The sequence below is a fragment of the Manis pentadactyla genome, chromosome 11 (assembly GCF_030020395.1).
Source record: "Manis pentadactyla isolate mManPen7 chromosome 11, mManPen7.hap1, whole genome shotgun sequence".
NCBI lineage: Eukaryota > Metazoa > Chordata > Mammalia > Pholidota > Manidae > Manis > Manis pentadactyla.
In genome coordinates this window covers 41,233,411-41,251,007 of record NC_080029.1, presented here as the reverse complement: position 1 = coordinate 41,251,007, position 17,597 = coordinate 41,233,411, and the positions used below count along the sequence as shown (strand labels likewise).

The window sequence follows — 17,597 nt, the reverse complement described above, 5'->3', positions numbered from 1 at the left end:
AAGGGTGGGGGCGGGGCTTCGGCGTTGTCGTCCCGGTTACCAGGAGGTGGAACTGCCGAGAAGGCTACGGCCCGGATGTCCGGGCGCTTCCGCCGGGTCTACTGAACCCGGAGCTTCTCCAGGGCAATCTGCAAGTGGCCAATGGGTGAGTGGTCGCAGAGGTTCCGGGAAGCGTATTGCCGGTGCTGTGGGCCCTTGACTCGGCCCGGCGGGCAGCTCCCGGGAGCGGCCGGTGCTCGCCCCTTGCCGCCACCCGCTCTGGGGTTGGGTCCCGGAGTCCTGCAGCGGTCGGGGTGGTCTCGGCTCCTCGCTGGCCGCAGATGGAAGACAGGTTGCAGACGGGAGGTCAGCAGTGTGCTGGGGTCAAGGGCAGGCCTTTGTTGTTTTGTGCGATATGCCACTGCAACCCTTTTAATATTGAAGAGGGTTGACTTCAGAATTTAAAGCGAGGGCGTCAGTATGTAGAAAAACAGTAAAGGAAGCAAAACCTTATAGCTGCATAGCTATTTCATCATCCAGTCTTATTTAGGGCCCTTAACAAAGGGGCGAGATCGTTGCAAAAAAAAAAAAAAGGCTTAAAATTTTGAGTCATCGTTCACTAAAGGAAATGAAAGGGTAAACTGAATGGACACAGGGACCCGCAGTTTGTTTTGGTCAAGGGTGAGCTGGTGCTTTCAGTTTATCATACTAGTTTTCATGCCTTGTATTTTGAGGACCTTAAGTGATTTACCATCAGATGTATTAAACATCTAGATGCAAAACTCATGGAAGATAACAATTTTTTGACATCTATCCTAAAAAATCTGAAACACTCTTTATCTGTCAGTAGTTAGGACATTTGTGATTGCAATTGGTTTTAAAAAGTGCCAAATAAGGTAAAGAAGTCCGTGGCTTTTTTAAAAGGTAATACATTTGATAAAAGTGAAGATATTAAACGAGGTCTTTTAGTCAGTGCTATTTCTATTTTTTCTTAGCAGCACAAGGAGAAAAATGTCTACCTGAATTTGAAAGGGGAAAGAGCGTTGTGGACCAGGCTGTCTCTAGATTGTGAATTCATAAAGAATTTGGGAAATGATTATTCAAGAATGGTCATAAAATGCGTGACTTACCAAATTAATTCAAATTTGACTCTGGTTGTTTTAGTGTTCCACACTAGGCTGCAGGTTCCTTGAGGGCAGGGCCTCTGTCCTGTTGCTTTGTGGCTCTTCAGTGGTCCCAATACTAAATGCCTGTTTATTGAGTGAACGAATCATGAATGAAAGGAATCCGATGTCACTGATGGAAAAAAAAAACTCCTTCAGTAACTTCTTCCTGTGGATGAGGTTAATGGCAATCTGTAGGCCCTGAATTTTTTTGTAAAGAATTGATGCTTTTTATTTTCCCTAAGCCTTGAGATCAGGGAGGTTGATTCGAAGGAAGTCATTTCCAAATGTTGACCAGAGCCCTAATGAAATTTTCACCTGTCCTCAGAAAAAATAACAGGACAATGTAAACCTTTTATAAAGGTGAATTTACTTCAAAAGCTTGCCCTTTATTCTGAAATTATGCCTTTCTGGTGTTAAAATATGTTCTATTAGGAATGAAGGTTATAATGGATTTTGTGTCTGTGTGCATGTGTGTCCCTCTAATGTCCTGACGGGGCAAAATAAGAGGTGGAGATCCTCTATAGTCCTTTAACTATAAAACAACAGCAATTCAAAAGTCTTTCTCATCAAGGGGAGTGGCTGGCTGGTGCCTTTGAGTGAAAACAATTTAGGCTTTGAATTCTGGGGCTAGATCCCACTCTGCTGGTAAAGAGGCTTAATCATTGGGAATGGTATTAACAACAAGGTTCTAGTATAACTTTATGCAGTATCACAGTGTAAAAGGATAAATTTCAGTTTAAAAATAAATGCATCAAGACTTTTGTCTAATACATACCATTTTTAACTGAAACCATGTTGAGATATTTTTGTCAAGTGCTTCAGCTATTACTGCATTATTTCTTATAATCACAAAATATATTACCATACTCACATTTGTTTTTAAAAAGCTGTCGATATTCAACCAGCATGCCTTGGACTTTATTGTGGGAAGACTCTACTATTTAAAAATGACTCAGCTGAAATCTATGGAGAATGTGGGGTAAGTCTTAACATTTATATGTTATTTCATTTGTAAAATCTTTTTATTTTTGAAATATTTTCACATATAGAGTGATTTTTCTTCAATACACTAATTTATAAAAGCATGGAGACATTAATAAAATCCTTATTTGTATTGTCTTACTGATTGTAATGCATCTTTCTTGATAGTAACATTTATTAAGTATTTTAAAAAACATTTTATGACTTATGGCAATTTCTAATTACCTTTTATTAATGATAGAGTACAGTAACCTGGGCAGGAAGTTAATATTAAGACTCTGTAACTTTTCTCTCCAGTTATTTTTACACAGTGTTTATCATTTAATGTTAGTCAACTATTTTAGTAGCCTCATAAAAGGAATCCTTTAAGAGCAATATACAGATATAGCAAATACAATGTAGCTTAAAAAAATTTTTACTTATGCTTTCTCTTGTTTATTTCTAAGAGATGCACATCTAGATAGATGTTTAAACTGAAGTGAGATGTTTTATAAAATGACTTTTGGGGCATATTAATGTTCTAAAATAATATCTACATAAAATATTGTTTTATATATTGTAGGTGTGTCCTAGAGGACAGAGAACAAATGCACAGAAATACTGTCAACCTTGTACAGAGTCTCCAGAACTTTATGATTGGCTCTATCTTGGATTCATGGCTATGCTTCCTCTTGTTTTACATTGGTTCTTCATTGAGTGGTACTCAGGGAAAAAGAGGTTAGCACTTTCTATGAATGTATGATGGAATGGACTGATGAAATAATTGTCAGAAGACCTTATCAAGTAACTATACTTATGTTCTTTTAAAAGTGTTAAACCTGCTTTTGCTTTATATTCTGATTACTTTTGACTGTGGCAAGAAAACTGAATGGTAAAGCATGGCTTAATAATTATTAAGCAAAGTATCCTTTGTTTTACTCTAAATGAATGTTTTTCTTTTTTAATTTCTCAATTATTGGTTTTCTACAAAGAACTGGTTATGATTACAAACAGTTTCTTGTTCTGGAGTAAATACTTCATGAGTTAATACTAGTAATCTAGTATAATGTAGTTAATATAACTACAACCTAATTACTAAAGCATTAAATCAACAAATTTATTGAGCACTGTGTTTTATGTTTAGAAGACCCGGGGGAATGTAGAAAAATAATTGATGTCATTTATAGTCATAGTCTTGTAGAGAAGATAGATGAATACAACTAATTATATAAATCAGTCTTAAAAGTAACAAAAAGTGTGAAAACATTATAAACACAATGTCCTGGAATGAAAGAAATAAATTGTGCCCACTATAATCTGAAAGACTTCAGAAAAAGAACATTTTAGACAGGAAACAGCATGAACAGTGGCATGAATGGGTGGAATGTGTGATCTCTTGTGGGTGGGAATGGAAGTAGTCTGGAGTGGTCAAAGTGTAGATTGCATCTGAAAGAAAGGGCAAAAGAGTGGGAAAAGTAGGTTGAGGCCAGATGTAAAGGTTCTAGACAGGATGTGAATTCTGTTCTACTGGGAATGAGGAGCCTAATTCTACTTTAGCACATTTCAGCCCTGCTGGCTTTTATTTTTGATTTTATTAATTAACTAACTTCTCAGCATCTTTCCCACGTTAGGTCCTTTCCCTTTCCCAGACTCTTTGCCTCAGATATTCTCTTTTTCCTGTGACTGCATATTTTTACCTAGCTGCCTTTTTTTCCTTCAGATTTCGGTTTAAATTACACCTACTGGTAGAGGTCTTCCCTGACCTGCTTTGAAGTATTTTTCTTTTTTAAAAGCACTCTTCTTTTTGTTTTGCATTTAGCACTCACCACAGTTTACAGTTATGTTCCTCATTTAACACTCCCCTGCGTCCCCCAACTGACCCTAAGCTGCACTAGGGCAGTGACCATCCCCGTGGGATCCCAGAGACCAGCACAGCAGCTGTCACATGATACATGTCACTCAGTATTTTCTGGGTGAGTTATTTATTGGTGAAGGTTTTCATTTAGAGAAGTAGCATCACTGCATGTGTATTTTAGGAAGGTATTTTCTGTGGGAGGTGGATTGGAAGTAAGGCATATTTGAAGGCTGTTGTCCAACAAATAGTGATGGTCAGAGTCTTGTGGGAGTGGAAATGGAAAGGATGGTCAGATGGAAATAGAATTAGCAGTTTTCTGGATCCTACCTAGTAAATCCTGGGTGGTCATTGATACTGGAAAAACACTCATTCTTTTTCAGATGAAGCTATTAAAAGACTTCTTTGGAGCAGCACTCATCCTGCTTTTAATTTCTGGTACAGAGTGTTGAGAGATAAGGGCATGGAAAGCTAAAACAGAATAATTGCACAACTAACTGGTTGGAACTTCTCAACTCGAAGTAGGGAAGAGGTGGGGGTGTAGAGATGTAGATCACCAAATGCATTTGAAAAAAGACATCAGGTATTTTGAGGAAGAATCTTGGAGCAGCAGATAATGTTTGGTTTACAAGTAGAGCAGAGGTGTGATAGGTGCTCAGGCAGGAAAGGAGGTGGGTTTAGAAAGGAGGAGTTTGCTTATGCTAGATATGCTTTGCCTAGGAATTGGCACAAGGAACACAAGAGCTGTCTCTTGCATTTCTCTGAAACATTGTACTTATAATCAAGGAAACAGGCCTAGCTGTCTGAGGCTAGCCCAGTGTTTCTCAACCTTTTTTTTCATTGTCACTTCCTTAAAAAGCTTTTTTTCTTTCCTAATTCCATCTACTGCCATGAAACTTATACAGATTTACTATTTATCTCTTCGTATAGTGTATGTATATATGTGCTTTATATATAAGAAGTGTAGTAGTAGTTTTTCCCCAAGAACCAGTTCTTGTCCCCTTGGGTGTGATAATGTGTGAGCTCGACACTAATCAGAACTTTGCTTTCTGGTGCCCTTGCTTTCACCAGAGTTTAGTATTAAATTTGTTCTCCTTTGAGGCCAGGGCAAAGATAGGCAGAAATTGCATATTTTTATGCAGTGTAGTCAGAGGTTCTGCTTCTTATGTAATTTGTTTTTATGTAATTTATAACTTCTAGAATGTATTCATTCCTCAATCTTTATTGATATTTTCAATGTGCCAGGTACCGTATCAGGTTGAGGGATACAGAGATGACTGAAATGTGGATGCTCTCAGTCCAATGATTGAGATAAACTACCACAGTGCTTGTGAGGTTCTACAGATATAATACAGGGATGTACAGAGTTTTAAGGCTGTCACGAAGAAGAAAGAAGTTAGGTTTCCCTTCTCAAAATAGGGAAGTAGTAGTGCAGAAAAAAAACTGACATTAAGCTGGACTTTGAAAAGTGAGTATGTTTTGATAGAGGAATTGAAGAAAGTCTATCAGACAGCAGCAAAAATATGTGCAAAAATAGAGGCAAAAGAGAGCACAGTATAAACGCAAGATGAGAGCTGAAGATCCTGTGAGAAATAGTGACTAACTAATACCAGCATATGAAGAGATTTGGGGCTGGGGGAGCCTTAAGAAATATTTGTAAGACCTGGGGAAAGGCCCAGAGTTGATCTCGGGAGAGACACAGTTTGCCAGGTAGATGAAATGTGTTTTGAGGTGGAGTGTGAAGCATGCCCAAATACACGGAGGCAGGAGGAAACAAAGGGAGTCAGCATGGCCAGGAGGTGTAGAAGGTAATGCTGGTGAGGAGTGTTTTTCCTGAAGGCAGATGCAGTTTATTTTAATAAGGGGAGTTTTAGAATCAGATTTCATCTTGTGAAGATCACGTGGCTGACTGCAGGTAAATTGAAAGGGAGCATGATGAAGAGACCAGTAAGATTACTTAGATAATGGCAAGAAATGATGAGATTGGAATTTTGCCTCTAAAAAATACAAATTCTTTAAGGAAGTGAAAGATTGGCTTATATACTATGAATGTGGAAATGTTTGTTCATGTATTCAGTGTTTCCATCTGTGTAAAATGGTGCAGGAGTTCTCCTTCCAACAATATGGGCTAATTAGGAGCTCCAAATGACCCTCCTGCATGAAATAACTAGTCTGGAAAAGACATACTATTTAAGACATTGCTGGTCTTGCTGAAGGTAGGGGAGATTTCCAGGGACTCTTCTCTTCAGAAAACAAACAAACCCATCCTGAGCTGGGGCCAAAGGGACAAACAGACAATAGGGACGGGAGGCTTGCCTGAGGTTAATTGCTGATAGCAGCTGTGCTCTTTGGACACTGAATCTTGGGCAGCCAGTGCTAAGCCCAGGCTCTCAAGGGGCTGAAGCCCCAGGTAGTGGGCATAGCTGCTGGCAAAAGTCAGCAAATACTCTGTGCTGCAAAGCTTCCCCATTCTCAGTTTAGGTTCATAAGACTCTGCTCACTAAGATCTATTAATGACCTCATAATCTGTGATTACCAAATAAAATAAGCCCTATGACTGAGAGATAATAGACAAGCAATATATTGATGTTCCCAAAGGACTACAGATAATAGACTTTCAGCTACAGAATATATCACTAGTATCTTTATAACACTTAAAATAATAAAGGATGCGGTCACAAGTATCTCTACTCAACTGGAAAATGTTAGGCATCAATCAACAGATTTGGTAAAGAAAAAAAAGGAACTTCTAGAAATAAAATTTTAAATTGGTAGGTCGATTAGCAAGTTAATCATTTGAAGATGGAATCAGTGAGTTAGAAAATACATGTATAAAGAAGTAACAGAATGCCCCACGGAGAGAAAAGGAAATGGAAAATGTGAAATATGTTGAGACATATTAATATGAAGCTATAATATGTATCTGTAATGCCTACTGGTAATCCACCTAGGTTCAGCTAAACGTTCAGAGGTACGAGACTGCCGTAGGTCATACCAAGCAGCAGTCTACTGAGAAGGAACACAGCTTGCCAGCAGAGCAGCAAAAAACATGCCTTGTCAGCAAGAGCTTTTGAAGCAGCTGAGCTCAGCTGCAAGGAGATAAAATCCACATTGAGTGGGTGTGGGAGTCATCCAGGCTTAACGTCTTATGCCCCAAAGGAGCCAAGCTTTCTGTAACGTCTCTGTAAGTATACCTTCCAGAGTCCTGCAAGGGATGTGCCTATTCAAGAGTCACTGAACTCAAGAAAGCCAAACCATGGTATCCCCATCAGGTATTTATCATTCATTTATAGTTCTCCCCAGTCCAGATACAGTTTACCAATCAAGGGATCATTTGTATCATAAGCAATGTAACCTAGCAATAAAGTTGACATTCTGCCTTTATCAGGTTTCCAGAGAAACGGAGCTAACTGAAAGTCAGTTCTCATGTGCAGGTTTAACTTTTTGTAACTCTGCTCAGAGCATCTAATCAGAGTCTCTGAGAAAATGAGGAGGAGCCGATATTTAAAGACATACAGGCTTCAGGTTTTACAGAAATAATGTAAAAGAGATTCACAGAATTGCTTCTGGAAATCAAAACATAGCCCAAGCAGAATAAATAAAAAAAACAACCATACCTACACACATAATTAAAGATAAAAGAGAGGCTACATGGTACTCTGATCAGCAGCCCTGTTGTGCTCACAGTGATACCCAGCACCTACTTCAGTCATGTGAGTTAGTTACTTTAAACACTACAGCCCAGTTGAAGCTCCTAAATTGACAGCATATGGAACAGAAAGGACTGCTCAGTTAAACCCAGCCAAGCCACAAAATATTGAGACATAATCAGTGGTGGTGGTTTCATGCCACTAATTTGTTATGCAGTGATAGATAATTAAAACATTGTTCAAACAGAAAACTCAAAAGCATCAATAGAATAGATAACTAGTAATAATAAGAGAATTTACTAAAGAGACTGGCTCTAAGATAGATATACAAATCATTTACCTTCCTATATTCCATTTATAGTATCATGGTACTATGAGGTGACTAAGGCCAAGGTAGCTAAGCTACATTGGATTATATTGTGAAGCTTGACAAGCTAATTCTAAAATTTATATGGAAGTGCAGAGGCCTAAGAATAGCCAAGACCTCTGAAGTACATGAATGTATGTAATATCAGAATTACTGTTATATTCTGTTGTTCCAGGGGAAACAGACCCCAGGAACAAAACCGAGAACCTTAAAACAGACCAGTTGTATGTAAAACTTTTTATGGCAGTAGTGTGGCAATTTAGTTGGGGAAAAAGATTAACTAACTGTTCAATAAAATGCTGCTGCTGGGACAACTGGATATCCAAATGGGAAAATCTAAAGTTACATCCTACCTTATATTATACACAGAAATCCAGGTGAGTTAAAGGTTATGAATTTGAAAAGCAGAACTTTAAACTTTGAGGAAAAAATGTGGGCTAATATTTTTCTTAGAGTGAGAATTTCATAAAACACTAAAACTGCTAACCAGAAATCTAAAAATTGGTAGAGCCAACTACACTAAAATTTAGGACATCTGTTTATAAAAAGGCATCACAAAGTGAAAATTCAACCCATAAACTGAGAGGAAGACACTTGTGACATATTTAACAAGCAGAATGGATAAACAGTGGGAGAGGCACACCATGGAATATCATGCAACAGGAAGAATGACCGAGCCTCAGCTGTAAGCAACACCATGAATGAATCTCAGAAATGTAATTTTGAATAGGGAAAAAAAAAATCTTCAAAAGACTTACATCACTTTATAGTGTTCAAAAATAAGTAAAATTGAATAGAGTAGTTTTGAAGCATAAATACAGTTGGAACAAAAACTGTTTAGAATAAGTAAAGATAATTTAGTATAATGGTTACTTCTAGGGCACAGACAGGAGAGAGAAATGGGGAGAAACAGAGGTAGATATAACTTGTTAATATTCCAGTAATTGGGTTAGATAATGGGCTTCTGGTATTTATTATATGATTATAATTTCTGATATAGATTGCATATAATCTTTTATGTACTTTTTATATTTAATATAATTTAAAATGATGCATAGATAACTAAAATTTTTAATAACAGTTTGACAAGATACTGAAGATAAAAGTATATCTAATTTCTGCTCTTCTGCATATTTAGACACTATTGGCACAGTGGTAATCTGGGATGAGTATCCCTTTTTAGTAAAGAAGGTTCAACTCTTCTCAGGTAGTTTTCATATATGTTTGGCTTTTCTCACCAATTTAGATTTTTAGTTTCAGGATTTATCAGTTAAATTTTCTTTTTAGAATCCATATCTTGAAACATACAAATTTTATTTGAAAGCCACTGAAATACTGAAAATGTCCTGACAAGTGTGCTTCTTTGTTTTGCCAGTTCCAGTGCCCTGTTCCAGCACATCACTGCATTGTTTGAGTGCAGTGTGGCAGCTGTTATCACCTTACTTGTGAGTGACCCAGTTGGCGTTCTTTATATCCGTTCATGTCGAGTATTGATGCTTTCTGATTGGTACACAATGCTTTACAACCCAAGTCCAGATTACATTACCACAGTGCACTGTACGCATGAAGCTGTCTACCCACTGTAAGTATTTATACAGACTTAAGATCACTTTTTAAAAAATGGTAATTATAGATTTCATTCATTTCAGCATTTCATTTGAGCACTGTAAAATGGCTTCAGGCAGGGGAACCTACACAGAAATGATGTTCTTAAGAGATACATAGTCTGATAGGAGGAAATAGAAATACATCTTAGTATAGTAGAAGGGAAAAAGGATTTTTGTGTTGGTGTTGAAGTGTGTATAAGCACTTCTGAAATAAGCCTGATCCTATTTACAGAGCTTACAAGTGAATCAGACGTCATATTTAAATAAGCTGTATATAACCATCTTACTTAAAATGAGACTCATTTACTGTTGGTCACATTTATAGTATTTTTTTAATAATGTCTGTAAAGCCTAGAGTAGCAGAGTTAAAAAAAAAATACAGGATTAGAACATAGATGGCAAACAGGTTGCTCCCAGTTCTCATTCTGCAGCCATACAGCCACTTGTAATTTATTACAGCACATTTTCCTGCTGAGTTGGGTAAAGTCTCAGAATCCAGTCAGCACTCTCCATCAGAATCAACACACAACATTGTTGATTAGGACATTTTCCATCTGTTCACCATCTTTGAATTGTTTTTTTTTCCAGCAGCTTTACCAGTAAATTACTGTGGGATGGCATATCAGCCTTGTTTTATTAGTTACATGAAACAATGGTTTTTGAAAATTATGAGGAGAATGTATAGCATTAATGTTGGGTTTATATATATTATTTATTTTATGGAACTATTTAAAACATATATGGCCAGACTGGGACTAAACATTCCAGAAAGCTGTAGGACTACCAAAAGTTACAGTAATTTTTTCTTTTGTGAGTCAACAAAAAGTAATAGCACAAAATTACCAGAAACCTTTGGAACACTATTACATTGACTAATGGAGGTTATTTTCTCCATTGGTATATGTAGCCTAGTTCCTTACAAATTGAAAAATATCAGGATATGTGTATTGATGATTATAGTCTGGAGGGGAAATTGATTAGATGAGACTTAAAAAAACATGCAAGCTTTGGTCATTAGGAGCTTACTGCATAAATTAATGTTTATATTACTAAAACTTGATGAGTTACTGGAAATGAGCAGTAATTATTGTTGTAACAAAAATTAGTTTTAGCTCGTCAGCTTTATGGTATCCCCTGTGTGGGAGGCATGGTTGAAGAGGGGTGGTGGTGGAAGATGAAGTCTTCTGGTGGAGGGCAGAGGTAGGAAACAGGCCATTTGCTTCCAGAGACTAGTTTCCTGGTTCATTAGGAGAAGTAACATGTGATGATTTCCTTCTGATTAAAATAATAATCCTTTCGAAGCTCTTAAGGAACTACAAGTTGGAGGAATAGATTGTACTTTGTTTTGATAGCCTAACAAGACAAAAAATCTTATCATCCAATAGGTCAGACATGTAATAATGCACTACAGGACAGGGCTGGACCCAAAACAAGAATGCACTATCACTGTGCGAGTGGAGAATCGGCGTGTGGTCAGTGATCTGACAACTGCTGGGCTTCTGGTGACTCTCTCCTGTGTGGGAGAGCAGTCAAATAGTAAGGTAGAATGAATGAGCTGAAAATCCTCATGAAAAGGTTAGGACTTTGTGCAGAGAAATCTCATTATTCAAAATAAAGAACAAGAAACTATGGTGATACAGAGAGATCTTTTTAACAACTTTTTTTCCAGATTATAAGAATTACATTATAGGACATTTGAAAAACATAAAGTACGCAAAAATAAAATCTGTAATTCCATTCCTTGCGGTGACCACTACTAAAAATGTTCTTTATAGTTTCATTTCTGTATGTCTGTACATATTTTTTAGAGGATATTAAGGTTATAATGTGTACATACTATTTTGTAACCTGCTTGTCACTTATTATATTAGACACAGTTACTTTTTCCTTACATTTCTTTCATAACTAGATTTTTAATGACTGCACAGTATTCCAGCATGAATCTACTCAAATTTAACCAGTTTCTTATTGTATATTAATTTTGTTCCTGAGTTTTATTATATTATTAAATAAAAATCCTTGTTTGTAAAGCTTTTTTATGTATCTTTGTTTGCCCTTGATAGATTTCTGTATGTAAAATGCTAGATTATAGGGTTATACACATTTTTAGGAGCTTTGATACAAATTTCCAAACTTCATAGTGGAAAGGAACCAGCATACATTTTCCAGGGGTGTATGAGAGTCTTTTGGCCAACCCTGCACCAATGTCAATATTCAGTGGGTAGATTTTAATACACTTTTTTTTTAACCCTTTCTAGGATCTTTTATTTTAAAATGATCAATTAAAAAAAGATATTTTAAGACATATTCTTGATGTTCTAATTCCTTATTTTACTTTACAGATACACCATCGTATTTATCTATTATGCGTTCTGCTTGGTGTTGATGATGCTGCTTCGCCCTCTTCTGGTGAAGAAGATCGCCTGTGGGTTAGGGAAGTCTGATCGATTTAAAAGCATTTATGCTGCGCTTTACTTCTTCCCAATTTTAACTGTACTTCAGGCAGTGGGTGGAGGCCTTTTATGTAAGTTTGATGGATAAAGTCAATGAAATACATTTATTTATTGTGTGATAAACAGTATATATTCTCTGAGTATAATTTTGGAGCCTTTTCTTTAAAATACTTAATTTTAAACCTTGAAGATAAATCATAGTATATATATTTTGCTAAAATATATAGCTAGTCTTATTTAAAAAGTCATGGATTTTTTGGAATGGAATAGAAAATCTCAAGAAATCAGTGGCAGCTAATCAAAACTGATTTCTGTTTAGAAGTACTTGGTATTTGAAGCTTTATAACTTAAATACAAAGATTTTAGAAACCTTAGTACAAATTAAAAAACAAATACCAGTTTTTGCATATAATATATGGAAATTACTCTCCATAATAAAAAAAATAATATATACTATTTACCATTAATTAGGTCTTAGATTTCTAAGTTCCTTTATGAAAACCTTTTAAATAAAGTAAGAGAATTCTCACTATAATCTTTAATATAAGTTTGTTAGAAACTTCTTCCTTTTTACCTTTGGTGACTACTACCAGGTCTTAAATTGTGTCATTAGCATCATTGTTAAGCTTTTTATAAATTAAATGGGATTTTTTTTAGTGGCTGGTTGAGTACCTAATCACTGTCTATGAAGTAAAAGGTTCTGAATGTCAAACAAGTCATTCATACTTGGTAAGTTGGAATCAGACCTGTATAGACAATTCAGTGTTCTGGTTTCTGCATCTGATTTAACATTTGGAATTGTTCCAGATGGATTCCATTGCAATGTAAATGATTTCTGGTTTCATAAATTGAAGCTAATTGTTTTAAAATAATTGATCAAAAATAATTCAAAGTATTTTTTTCTCAATTTGTCCATTTAGTTTGTTATAAATTTAAAACATTTTAAGAGAAAGTGGTATTTTATAAGAAAAAGTTTTGCTTAAGATATTATTGTAGTGTATCTGAAGTAGAACTTTCTAAAACTTTGAAATTAAGAGCACTGAATGATCCAGTTTTTCCTTTGAGGTTTATTGATAAATTAACTTTTCTAAGGAATAATTAAAGCTGAATTACTCTTATAGCCCTTCTCAACTGAAGGTGTTGAGAAGGTCCAGAGGTCCCCATCTGAACCACAGACAGAACATTATTTGATTATTTTCTAAATTCTCTCAAATTTGGTATATAACAAGTATCATCCTAGTTGCATAGGACAGAAGTTAATTCTTTACATTCAGTGGTTGCCTTAAGGCAGGGATCTTCAAAGCTGGGCCCAAAATAGTTTTACATTTTTTAATGGTTAGAAAAAAAATCAAAAGAAGAGAAGTATTTCTTGACATGTGGAAATGATATAAAATTTGAGTTTTATTGTCCATAAAGGGTTTTTTGGACACAGCCACGCTCATTCACTTATGTATTGTCTGGCTGCTTTCCAACTCTGGAGTTGGGTGATTGAGAGACTGTATGGCCTGCAAAGCCAAAAATACTTCTGGCCCTTTACAGAAAATGTTTGCTGACCACTGTCTTAAGGCAGTAGGGCTTAAGTCTGTCACAGGACTGGTTGAGAAAGTTTATGATCCTGGGGAAAGCTATGCTGTTTGAATTTTTTAGATGGTTTATTCAGAAAATTTGCTGAAATTTCAACATAATACCAATGTTTGTTTTTCAGATTATGCCTTCCCATATATTATATTAGTATTATCTCTGGTTACTCTGGCTGTGTACATGTCAGCTTCTGAAATAGAGGTAGGAAATCTTTTTTCTTTAAAGACTTTTTAAAATAGATTTGACAATTGAATAGGTGAATAGTACATATGATATAGTACAACTGATTGTTTTAGTAATTCTTGGCTACTTGATGTCATTCCATAGCTTTTAGCTCATTAGTTAATTTCATGAAAGGCTGTATACTGGACTAAGTCTGCTTAGGAAATTAGTGAAGTAGTTTGGCTCAACTCTCTAGCACATTGGAGGGAAAAAAAATCATTTCACATGATTTACTTATAAAGAAAATATTTAAGTATTGAAATTTTGAAACTTATTAACACTATTTTGAGGAAAACTTAAAAAGTGCTTTATTGTATATAGCACTAATTTTACACTTTATTTTACAATGACAACACTAGCAGTCATCAATAATTGTACATTGCATTCCCTTCTATATTTTGTCCCCAGTTTTATTTTCTTGATTATGGATATATACTTTTGCCCTTTACTATCTATAATACTTCGGTGATTTTGGAAATAAAACGCACATTAGTTTTCACACTGTTCCTGTTTTGAGAGATCCCTTTTGTGCCTCTAACTTTTTAGTATTTCAGTGGAAAGCCACTGTTAGAAAGAACTCTGTTTTGACATTAAACTCCAAAGGAATGGAAGTGTACAGTGTCTCGTGCTCTTCCAGCCTATGCTTGCTAATCTGGTGCCTATGCACTGTCTTCAACTGCACCATACAGTTGATTTGATAGGTGCTTTCTCAGAGTCTTAACATAAAAAAGCTCATCCCGGAAGAAGTAAGTTGTTAACTATTTTGGAGTGATTCTTGTTGATGCTCCTTTTTCTACTAACATTGGTGAGAAAGTGAGAGGAGTGATTTTTAGGTAGAATAATAGAGGAACTAGACAGAATTATTTAATGATGATTATTCAAATGTTTCCATTTGTTTACTATCCCCATTTTTTCCTTTATAATCTTTCATCACCATTGCAGTATGCTTAATTAAAGAAGATAAGTAAATTAGTTTTGGCAGTTTTATCAGCTCTAGGGAAAGATTTGAGGAGGGAAATGATGGGATATTTGAATAAGATAAAGTTTTTGAATTTTTGTTTACTACCCATAACCATGCTGGATAGTTAAATTAGTTTAAAATATTATTTGTTCCTGTGCCCTTGAGAATCTCTCCTATACAAAATGTTCATGTACTTCAATTAGTATCCCATACATGAATCAGAACTAGGGACCTGAGTCAGGACAAGAAAGTCTGGCTCTAGGAGAGTTGGTGAGCAATTTAATGAGAGAGAGTTGGTGACTAATTGCAAATTACATTTTAGTGTGTTTATTAGCACAGTTAGATATTACTTTTATAATAATTTGGTCCTTGTAATTTCTGCATATTATAGAGCTATACTAAAGATTAAAAGGAAATCAGAGTATCCACATGTCATTAATTACCCAGGCAGCAGCCTTGAGAAATACTAGGGATTAAGGAAGCTGGGTGTCCATATCTCCTGTTTCCCACCTAAACTCATCTACTGTGGACCAGGCAGGAAGAAGGCAGATAATGCGGAGTCCTCCTTCTAGTTCATATCTCTCAAACGAAACGACAGTGTTTCCAGGGTGGAGTGGTGGCATAAGACTAGAACTTGCAGACAGGGGCTCCATCCTGGTGCTGCCCTTGAGTGCTTATATGGCTGTAGAAAGCCTCAGTTTCCTCATCTGTAAAGTGTAGCAGCTATTATGAGTGATTCCTTAGGTCCTTTTTGGCTCAAACATTCTATGATTCTGAAGTTATGATTTTGTGTGGAAATAATACATTTTAAATTAAAATGTCATAAATTATCTAGCTAGTTAAACCTAATCTGTATTTCTCTTTTCTTTCTTTTATAAAATTTACAGAACTGCTATGATCTTCTGGCCAGAAAGAAAAGACTTATTGTTCTTTTCAGCCACTGGTTACTTCATGCCTATGGAATAATCTCCATTTCCAGAGTAGATAAACTTGAGCAAGATTTACCCCTTTTGGCTTTGGTACCCACACCAGCCCTTTTTTACTTGTTCACTGCAAAATTTACTGAACCTTCACGGATACTTTCAGAAGGAGCCAATGGACACTGAAAGTGAAATGCTAAAAACCTAAGACGTGTTCTTAAAAAGTAAAGGAAAAAAAAATGTATTAATTGGGTTCTGTCATACTTGGAAATAAGATTGTCAGTATATCTCTATGTTTTTAGTTGTTTCTTTTTTCTTTTTTGACTTAGCAGACTTTATGGTTAGAGTTGGCAAATACAAAATACCATTATACTCTGCTACATAGTATAATACACTACACGCTTTGAGCACACTATTATACTACAAGCATATTCGGAAGCCCTCACCTCTGACAGCAGTTTAGTTATTCTTTAGAACAAAATCATGTTTCTGTGTACCTAGCAATATGCTGTTCCCATTTTTATTAAGAAAGACTTTACCAGGCATAATCTGAAATCCTTGCATTGGCATAATTCTTTGTGCGTTCCTGTTGTGTTTCAATTTGTTTTTAGATTATAATGAATTACAAAGACAAACATGAGTGTGGGGTCTTACAGCAAATGTGGAAATAAAGTATGTTGGTTTTCTTATCTATTTATTTTAACCAATACAGTATTTTGATCTATTTTTAAAAATAGGCATAATTTAGGTAACAGGTTTTCTGTTTGTAGGTAATTTGTTTGGTCAAAGCCATCTTTGGATTATTATTCCTGTAAAGAAAAACAATAATAAAGTGCTTCACTACAAGAAATCTCAAATGTTTTGACATTTAATTGTATTCTACCACACTCATTATGGAAATAATGCAAAATATTGCAGAGTAAGATTAGTGTCTTTTTTCCAACTGAATAAATATGCATACTCTCATATATTCCCATCCTTTCATACTGCATTTTTGAAGGATAGGTACACAAGCCATATATTATTGATCCTGAAATGCTTTTTTGTTTCACATCATGACATCTCCCAAGTTAGGTTGCATCTTAAAATTGATGCCTTCTTCGATTTAACAGGATACAGAATGAGCACATGAACACTTTTCTGTGGTTAGTTACTGGTAGGTCTGCTGCAATGTTTATGCTCTGAAGGCTTCAAGAGACTTATGGCTGGAGCCATGGAAGCAAATGAGATTTTTAGAACTTAACCTAACAATTTACGTTTACCCATTTGTATTGTTTAGAAGGTTATTTACAGATTGTGCTATTTCATTGTTATACGAGTTTATTAAATCTCAAAAGATTTCCCTTCAGTGTTGAAAAATATGAAAGTGCACCCACTTGTTTTATTTTATGCCTTTTGAATTCACAGCAGTTGCATTCCTTATTTTGTTAGTTTTTCCTTATTAATATGTTTTCTCACAGGACATCGAACCACTGGGAAATGGACTCTTGATATGAAAGCATTTCTTCTTTTCTGTAGGAATAAAAATAAAATGTAAAAATTCTATGTGTATCTCACAGGTTTGGGTGGTTATTAATGTCCATGAAAATTCTGAATTCCCCATTGCAATCACAGTGTAAGTTGATCATGGTGACTATTGAACCATTCCAGAATTAAGTGACCAAAATAATTCTATCAAATCATTTTCCATAACAATGACAAAAGGATAACTTTAATAGTTATATGAATTATTTGATCTTTCTTTTAAAATATCGGTTGGCTTAAAAAAGTCTTCTGTAGATTAAATATCATGATATTGGGTTAATATAGAAACTCTAACCTAAGTTTTAGTGTGTGGTATAATATATAATACCTGGACTCTTGGAATTTTTAAACAATT

The 17,597-nt window shown here is 35.5% G+C and overlaps 1 protein-coding gene across 3 annotated transcripts; it reads left to right on the top strand.

Annotated features, from left to right (window-relative positions):
- Window positions 1-19: 19 nt before the first annotated feature.
- On the top strand, window positions 20-16,575 carry JKAMP (JNK1/MAPK8 associated membrane protein). 3 transcript variants are annotated; one of them, XM_036919199.2, is made up of 7 exons: window positions 20-145; window positions 2,033-2,124; window positions 2,689-2,843; window positions 9,350-9,556; window positions 11,924-12,105; window positions 13,740-13,816; window positions 15,686-16,575. In XM_036919199.2, the coding sequence occupies exons 1-7, from the start codon at window positions 142-144 to the stop codon at window positions 15,902-15,904; spliced, it is 936 nt and encodes a 311-aa protein (XP_036775094.1). In that variant the 5' UTR covers window positions 20-141; the 3' UTR covers window positions 15,905-16,575. The 3 variants fall into 3 exon arrangements, with proteins under 3 accessions (XP_036775094.1, XP_036775101.1, XP_036775084.1); XM_036919189.2 differs by lacking the exon at window positions 20-145 and adding an exon at window positions 154-345; XM_036919206.2 differs by lacking the exons at window positions 20-145; window positions 13,740-13,816 and adding an exon at window positions 152-345 and having other exon boundaries at window positions 15,686-15,787.
- Window positions 16,576-17,597: the final 1,022 nt, after the last annotated feature.